The 9,543-nt window shown below is 48.2% G+C and overlaps 1 protein-coding gene across 1 annotated transcript in view; it reads left to right on the forward strand.

Annotated features, from left to right (window-relative positions):
* Positions 1-3,591, forward strand: part of greb1 (growth regulating estrogen receptor binding 1) — a gene marked incomplete at both ends in the record, with an annotated part of 28,821 nt that extends 25,230 nt beyond the window's left edge. Inside the window, 6 exon segments of the mRNA XM_079737019.1 lie at positions 114-276; positions 768-886; positions 1,436-1,668; positions 2,180-2,380; positions 2,665-2,803; positions 3,428-3,591. Of these exon segments, the coding sequence (XP_079593145.1) occupies positions 114-276; positions 768-886; positions 1,436-1,668; positions 2,180-2,380; positions 2,665-2,803; positions 3,428-3,591 (1,019 nt within the window).
* Between the last annotated feature and the right edge of the window lie 5,952 nt (positions 3,592-9,543).

Genomic DNA, 9,543 nt, shown 5'->3' on the forward strand with positions numbered 1-9,543 from the left:
TCCGTAACCCCCTTGCGTCACGTGAACGTGGGGACCATAATCGGCCCTTAAGTGGACGCAGGCCCGTCCAGTCCTGACCGGTTTCTCCTGCCCTGTGGTTCTACGTCCACCAGGTGCCGCCCACTTCCTGATCAAGGAGCTGTCCCACCACAACCTGGCCCTGGAGCGGTCCCGCCGGCAGGAGGGCGGGGGGCCCCCGGGGGACGTGTGGCCCTTCGTGGTGGTCGCCGACGACTCCTGCGTCATGTGGAACGCGGTGGACGTCGACGCGCGCGGGTACGGCGTCAACGCCATGCTGCGGCACGCTCTCTGTTAACCGTCTTTTTATGGGGTCATGGATACACTTTTCATTGTTGATTTTAGATTTTCTAAATAATCCTTTAGTGTTTCAAATAATGTTGACAACATATTGGCAGATATAATTTTTATAGTGAAATAAAAAGTGGTTAGCTTTTACTGCTATTACTATAAAAAAATGATATCTTCCAAGATATTTGGAGTTGAAACGGTAATTTGTCATCTTGAGACATTAATATTTGGCATCTTTTCAAAGCAAATACTAATTTTTAATTAAAACTTTTTAAAATTTTTACTTCAAAATAAGCTTTTACTTAAAAGATATGCCCAATTTTAATGTCTAAAGATGACAATTGAGGATTACAACTCCATAATAAAATGTGAAGATCAGCTTGTTGTTCCGAAAGTTTGCCAGGAAGGTAGACCATGTGACCTCACTCCTAACGTCCTGGTGTCCGTCTATCCCTAAGGGGCCAGGTGGAGCGCGGGGCGTCCCTGAAGCAGGTGCTTCAGACCATGGAGGCCTGCCCCGACCTCGCCCTCCTCGGACTCTGTGGCCTCCGGAAGTGGAACAGCCGCGGACTCAAAGGTCGGAGGTCACTCACGGCTACCGTTCGAAAAGTTTACCCCTCTAAGAGAAAATTAATGAAGTGTAAAACGTGGCAGGAAGGAAGCCGTCCGTCTAGTGATGTGTAGAGGCTCTGTGTGCTACGCAGGTGTCCAGCAATCTGTCCAGAATAGACTTGAGCTTTACAATACAATGCAGATGGCAAACCTCAGCCCCCTATTAGGCATTCCGGCAAATATCCAGCGAAATGCGCTCAACCTCTGCTTCAACTCTGGACAAGAAACGAGTGCACTTTAAAAGCAGTCTTAGTGTCAAGTACTCTCCCAGTACAGGGTCCACTCTTTCAGGTATAAGGTCAACTGTGTCCATTACGCTGCCCACTGTGTTCAGTGCAGGTTCCACTGTGTCCAAACCAATACAGGGTCCGCTATGTCCAAACCAGTACAGGGTCCACCATGTCCAGACCAGTATACGTGCCAGCGTGTCGAGCACCAGGGGTCCAGTGAGTGTCCATGTAAAGCTCAGCACTACGACGCTAACATTGGTATCGTACTTACCCCCCCACTGAAGGTCACCGGAGCCGCGAGCCCTTCCACCGCGGCCAGCTCCACGACTTCCTGCTGGTCAACGTGGACCTGTGCCGGGACGTCCCGTACGACCAGCACCGCTTCAGCTGCCACGACGTGGACTTCGCCCTGCGGGCCCACAGCGCCGGCCTGCTGCTATGCCGCTTCAACGGCTTCAGCGTCATGAAGAAACAGATCGCCATCGGAGGGTACCGCACCTTCATCATCAAGACCAAGGTACGCACGCACACACACACGCACGCACGCACGCACGCACACACGCACGCACGCACGCACGCACAAGATGACACTGGCACTTAATGTATGCACTTATTGAATGTTGTACGTCCTGGCACTTAATAATAGCACTTAGCATTGTGTAGCATCTTATCCTAGCTGTCTTTGTTGTATACGGGGAATGGGTTAACCTAGCGATTGTTAGAGCTTTGCACTTGGTTCTATGAACATCCTTACTGTACCGACATCGCCATATGCTTTCTTCTACTGATGACAAATGTACTTATTGTTACTCGCTTTTGATAAAAGCGTCTTATAAATGCCCTAAATGTGAATGTAAATGTAAAAGGAGATTAGAAATGTTCTAAACTTAACGGAATGTTGTGAAAAATGGGAGAGTTGTGACTCAGCCAAGCAAGGTGTATTTCATTAGACAAATGAATTAAACAAACTTAAACATAAACTTAAAGTTGAAGTCCTCATCTGTCCCCCCATGTGGCCGGCCCTCCAGATGACGGACGTGCCCACCTCCGTGGGGCCGCTGCAGTACGTGTGCGCCCCCGACAGCAAGCACCTGTTCCTGGCCACGCCCGCCCGGCTGCTCCTGGAGCGCTACCTCCAGCACACGGGCCACCAGCTGTTCCCTCTGGGCACCCGGGGCCACGCGCACCCCGTCCTGTCAGTGGACTGCTTCCTCAACCTGGGGCCCGAGGTACGGAGTACACTCACACACACACACACACACGCCAACACACGCACACACACACACACGCATGAACGCACGCACACGCACCCGTCCTATCAGTGGACTGCTTCCTCAACCTGGGGCCCGAGGTACGGAGTACACTCACACACACACACACACACACACGCACACACACGCGCATGAACGCACGCACACGCACCCGTCCTGTCGGCGGACTGCCTCCTCGATGTGGGACCTGAGGTACGGAGTACACTCACTCACACTCACCCCCACCCTGACCCCCCCCCCAGGTGACGGTGTGCTTCGTGAGCTCCAGGCCTCACTCTCTCAACCTGAGCACGGCCGGGCTGCTCTTCAGCGGCCTCCTGCTGTGCTTCACCGACTCCTGCGTCACGCCCTCCTTCCTCAAGAAGTTCACCTTCCTCCAAGGTACACGACGCGCACACTCACACTCACACACACACACACACACACACACACACACACACACACACACACACACACACATACAAACCGTCACTCAAACTATCGCTCACACGGATACACACTGTCACACACATGCTGTTACACACAGACGCACACTATCACACACACTATCACACACATGCACACACTTCTTAAAACAACATCAACTTAAAATATAATAAGATTAAACCATGAATCAGAATAGAAAAAGTATAGAACAATTACTAGAAAAAGGAATAATAATCTGAAAATCTATTAGTATTTGATGATCCTTCCCATAATGCTTTGCTCTCCCCGACCAATCCCTCTTCCCTCCGTCCCTCCTCTGACCTGTCTCACCTCCATCTCTCCCCTGACCTGTCTCACCTCCATCTCTCCCCCGACCTGTCTCACCTCCATCTCTCCCCCGACCTGTCTCACCTCCATCGCTCCCCTGACCTGTCTCACCTCCATCTCTCCCCCGACCTGTCTCACCTCCATCTCTCCCCTGACCTGTCTCACCTCCATCGCTCCCCTGACCTGTCTCACCTCCATCTCTCCCCCGACCTGTCTCACCTCCATCTCTCCCCTGACCCGTCTTACCCCCAGGGGCGACCCTGTGTGTGATCTGCGCTGACCGCAGCTCCCTGCGCCAGGCGGTGGGCCGTCTGGAGCTGGAGGACGAGTGGCGCTTCAGGCTCAGCGACGAGTTCCAGACCGCCAACGCCAAGGAGGACCTCCCGCTCTTCTTCCTGACCGGGAAGCACATCTAGCTCCTCCCCCTCCACATCTAGCTCCTCCCCCTCCACATCTAGCTCATTCCACTCCACATATAGCTCCTCCCCCTCCACATATAGCTCCTCCCCCTCCACATCTAGCTCCTCCCGCTCTTCTTCCTGACCGGGAAGCACATCTAGCTCCTCCTCCTCCACATCTTGCTCCTCCCCCTCCACATATAGCTCCTCCACATCTAGCTCCTCCCCCTCCACATCTAGCTCCTCCCCTCCACATATAGCTCCTCCCATTCCACATCTAGCTCCTCCCACTCTTCTATCCTGACCGGGTAACACATCTAGCTCCACCCACTCCCATACATAGCTCCGCCCACTCTTCTATCCTCTCCGGGTAACACATCTAGCTCCTCCCACGTTTACCCACTCACATGCAATGCTCCTCCCACTCTTCTTCCTGACAGGGAAACAAATCTTGCTCCTCCCAATCCACATCTAGCTCCTCCCACCTATGCCTCCTCTCATGTGTAGCTCCTCCCACACATAGCTCCTCCCACTATTCTTCCTTACCTTACAGTGCTGCCCACTTTTCGGAACTCCTCCCACAGTTGGGAACTCCTCCCACATTTCTGGCTCCTCCTACATCAGACTCCTCCCACTTCTGGCGCCTTCCAGTTCCTCACACATCGGAAAACTCTCCCATATGACTCCTCCCCCACTTGATTTCTCCCCCGACCTGACTCCGCCCACTAGTGGGGGGTCCCTGAACTGTGCCTTCTCTCCCCCTAAAGACACTCCATGTGAAGGGGGGGAGGGACAGGGGACAGGGGCAGTTCATGGCCTGTGCCATGCGTTACCATGGAAACCATGATATCATCAAAGGTGAGATGTTAACAAAAACATAAGGATTCTTCATGTCTGCTACTTACCAGTGTACACACACACACACACACGTGTATGTGGAACTTCAAATTACAAAGATCATGTGCAGAATACACACACACAAACACACAACATAAACACACACACTGCTGTAAACACACGTGTCTGGTGTGGTCATGTTCTGGCTAGACTGGTCTGACTGGTGGGCAGGACCTTAGACCTGAATCAGACCTGAATCAGACCCCCCCCATGTGATGTGACAGGTGACCTTGTTGACACGTTCGGTCGTCATTCACACCTTCCAAGAAAGAAGGGACCCTCCATATTGGCAAAGTATCGGTGACGATAGGAGGAAGACCAATTATTAATTAAGAATTGTGCATTAGGATGAATCATGTTGACGTGTCCGTGCGAGTAAGATCTCATATTGAAAAGATTGAAAATTATTAAAACGCACATACAACTCGCCATACTTTAATTATTAGTTAAACAGCCAATATTTAAACCATACAATCGTGTAGAAAATATGTCTTGGTGAACACTTGACTGTTTATCTACCAGTTAAACTGACAATGATGTTGTGTATCTTAGGTCGAAAATTATACATTTATTTTGGTCCATTCAATGCTAGATTAGCCCCTAGCAGGCTAACATTGATACCACCCTTGTTAAGATGACATTCACTAGCTCTTTTGGTCAGTCACTCTAGCTTTAATTATACACAGCTCTATCTATACAGATTAACCTGTCAAAGTTATTAAGGTTTTATTAATACCTTTGGGTGGCTGTAGTCGTTTATTTAACATTATTCAGGGTTTTGCGGTGGGACATGGCATCATGTGTCAAATATTTATTCCAATAACTCGGCCATCTGCACACTTCCTGGTAGCACATCCAGGTTATGAGGCAACCCCTCTTAGGTGTGAACAAAACAGTCAGTACTAACTGCTATTTCTGGGGCAGTTTTTTCTTCTAGTGTTTCTTAATGCTGTTTTTTCACAGCATTCAATTTTATTTTTTTTGTATTTCAATAGGCCTACTATTTTGATATTCCTACTTGGTTTGAAAATTAGGAATATAGATGTACTTATCTTTTTGAACAAGGTTTGAAGAGATAACTTTGATATTGTTAATTTTGAAATATAACTCCGTGTTGGAAGCAGTTTACAATATGCTACAATGCGTGTGCCTCCATTTGTATAAATGTAAATACTATTTCCTCTCGTCTTGAGTAATAATGACAGGGACAACAGTTTGTTTTGTGTGCCCATTTCTCCGCTGTAGGCTATTTTATACTGTGTATGGTTCTAATGACACTCATTTGTGTCATTACTAAACTGCTTTGCCTTCTCGAATACCTCATCTGAATGTGTTGAAGCTGGAATACAATGTTTGTAAGTGTGCAGCCCAGTTCTGTAGGATGTGTAAACACAGAACAGGGTAAATAAAAATAAAGATTGCACTGTCTTCTAACAATTGGCCTTTTTCTTTTCTACCAGCTGAGGGGCCACGGTCCCTACAGCAATTAATCATCAGATTAATGTATATTAAGATTCAATCCTTTACCAGACACTTATCCAATGCACCTCACAGTTGAGGCGTATTAAATGCATATACAAAAAATGATGCTGGTTTACCTTGACTATTAGCATGAGAGCAGTAAGAGTCCCGGTCTTTCCAACTAAACATTCGTTTCTTAACATTTCTATAGTTCACAACTATATGATGAAATCATGAGACCCTAGCCTCTTAAATATCCTACACATATAATGTGTAGCTGTTACTGTACTGGGTAAGACTATGTAAGATTAGTATCGCAGGGGAGCGTATCTATGTTCCCTGGGTCCTATGTTCCCCGCTTTGTATGTGACCGGGGAACATAGGACCCTGTGAGCAAATCTTTTTTTCGTAGGATGGTAGGGGCAAGTACCACCTTTTTCGCCTCTGATTCGCCTGTGATCGGTTAGAATGTCTCTCCTCCGATTGTTTATGGTTAGGGCTAACCCTCACCCTAACCCTAACCATAACCCTAAACCCGACCCTAACCCTTTGCACCCGGGGAACATAGGACCTGGGGACCATAGGGATTACCCCCATCGCAGCGCATATCATGTAGCACGTAGCTTGTAGCAACAGTAGCCTCCCGTAACTGTTTTCCCTCCAGCAGAGACCCACAGGGTCATGTGACATGTATTCATGTCACATGAGGCCGCAGCGGATTGCAAATGGCTTTTGGCTGAGGTAGGTCTACCGCAGCAGGAATCAGATGTCAAGAACACCCCAGAAGCTTCCCAGAACTTGTGTGCGTTGCCTTCTACCGTCTTAACAGGTGTGTGTTTGTGTGTGTGTCTGTGTGTGTGTGTGTGTGTGTGTGTGTGTGTGTGTGTGTGTGTGTGTGTGTGTGTGTGTGTGTGTGTGTGTGTGTGTGTGTGTGTGTGTGTTGTGAGTAAGTGGGGTAGCGTTCAGCAACATCGTCACTCTCTCTAGTTTCTGCCAAGCACTCTCTAGTTTCCCCCAAGTGCTCTCTTCCAAGAACACATTTGTTGCTAAAATGAGTCCCAAAACTCTCACTTTATATGGGCCGTGAAACAACCACCGACCATACGAGCTCACAAACATTCCCAAGAGATAGGAGCTTCAGGACACCACCTAGTCCATCCTGAGGTCATCCTGTCAAAGCCCGTAGAATAAACTACAGAACTTAAACATGGTTAAGATGCCTACGGTATATTGTAGCACGGCGGGAAGAAATATGAAATTTAAAACCTTTTACGAAGGTACAGAAATTTCCACTATAGACGTTTGAGAGCGACTTTCGGGGGACTATTCTAAGGACCATTCTGAGGAGCATCCCTTAGTGACGTCCCCTGAGGAGATCTAAGGGTCTGGACGCAGGACATCAAGGGGTCCCGGTGCCTGGACGAGATGCTGCGTGTTGGGCTGTCTGAGTTGGACGGTCGTGGGGGGCTGGATCATGCAGACATGGTGCCCACGGACGAGAGACTGCGAGCTCTGACCCACCAGCGGGGCGGCCCCAACGATAGCTGGTCCTGGGTAACAGACACCCATCTAAATCCATGTGTTATAAGTCATTAGTCGTGGCAGAAACTCTGTTCAGAGCGACTGAGGCTGAGAACGAACAGTGCATGCGGTCAAGAGAGTACAAACTGCCAATATGTGACATGCCGCACGACCATGCTTCTAACAACTAAACACAAAACTTAATACGTACAGAGAAGAGGAATTGAAACAGAAGGTTTCAGTTGTTTTTTAAAAGGTTATTTAGTGGTAGTCCAGTACGTAGTAGGGGGTAGGATAACTGTGCCACCAGAAAGATTGATTTATTACAAAGACTATTTATTAAAAAGATTGATTATCTGATTTAGTTGTATAACCCGTTTGTGGATCATGTTGTCATATGTCGTACAGGAACACACGTGCTTGCGTGCGTGCGTGCGTGCGTGCGTGTGTTTGTTTTGGCCCAGAACGACCGAAAAAACGCTGACTTGCAATGTTTTAATGATTAAAACATTGCAATGTGTTTTCTAATTATTACAATTGTCCAACTGTTTGTCTTCATGAGTAATACATGAAGCATGAAAGCAGATGTGTGTGCATAGGGGCGAATTGGAAGCTGGGGTTAAAAAAAAAGCAACAATACCGTGTTGGAGAGAGGGTAACAGTCTGCAAACTACTTTGCTTTGTGCTCCACAATCATCTGTCTCTTTCTTTCGATCATCAAATATGTTTTTCTTATGTGTTTTCATGCATTGTGTGTTTGTTTGTTTGTGCCTCCTGTGCATGTGTCTGTGTGTGCGTGTGTGTCTCCTGTGCAAGTCTGTGCGAGGTGTGTGTGTGTGCTTGTTTGAGGATGAGTGTGTTAAGCATTGAGACCACTTTGCCATATATGTGTGTGTACGTTGGGTGGGTGCTCATGGTGTATAATCTCTGTGGCTGTGTTTGTGATTCTTAGATAAATCCTGGGAATCGGTTGGTGCCTGCATGTGCATACTTTTACTGCTGGTGCGGTTGAGAGGTGGTGTTGGGGTGGTGATGGTGGTGGGGGTGGTGGTTGTGCTGATGTTCTTGGGGTGGTGGTGATGGTGTAATGGTGGTGGTTGTTGGGTGTGTTGTTCTTGTTGGGTTGTTGGGTGTGGCTGCGGTCAGGTGCCTTCTCCACCGTTCCTTTGACCCCGGCTCGACCCATCGGCAGTTGCACCACCTTTAGCACACAGTTACATAACGCTCACCCCATGGGAGCCCTCCCTTATAGGGTGGGGCCTCAGCTGTGTGGGTGGGGGAGAGACAGGGAGATAGAGAGGGAGAGAGATTGTGTGTGTGTGTGTGTGTGTGTGCCTGTGTGTGTGTGTGCGTGTGTGTGTGCGTGCGTGCGTGTGTGCGTGTGCGTGCGTGCGTGTGTGTGTGCGTTGAGAGGAGGGGGATACTTTAAACCAACTGTGGGTGCTGGCTGGTCTCCAGGGGGGGGCACACACACATTGGTGGTCCCCAAGGGGGGGACACAGGGTGCTGGGTGGAGCTCACGTTTCTAATGTTTTGCTTGGAGGACAAATGTTCTTCCGATGTCATCAGATTAAGATAAGATAAGATTAATGTATCGGTCTCATCCGAATTAAGGTCAATTTAAATAAGTCAACAATGGATTCGGAGATTCTGAAGAATGCTGACAAATAATTATTATTATTAACAAATAATTATTATATAATTAGAATAATTGCAACTTGAAATAAGGAATTCATACATAGAAATAGAACACGTGTATGGGACATGAATGCAGCTAATATTAAATCCATGAAGGCCATTCTCAGAATAAACGCCGGCCAAGTGCGGCATACAAAAGAATGTGATGACGGCCGCAGCGGTAATATTGACCAACAAGCCAACTGGTCAACATTACGCAATGGCGGGTCAAGGGGCATCATCCCGCGGTTTAGCTGCAGAACAATCTGTGCCTGCAACACAGAGCAGAGTGGTAAACAAATACTCAACAGTGGACCCCCCTCGGACAGCTCACATAATGTAATATTAACTGAGCGAACAGGTTTCAGGCATGCACCAAAAACAACTGAGAATATAAGATGAAGGGGGACACAA

The sequence above is a fragment of the Pollachius pollachius genome (genome assembly GCF_949987615.1).
Source record: "Pollachius pollachius genome assembly, chromosome: 5".
NCBI lineage: Eukaryota > Metazoa > Chordata > Actinopteri > Gadiformes > Gadidae > Pollachius > Pollachius pollachius.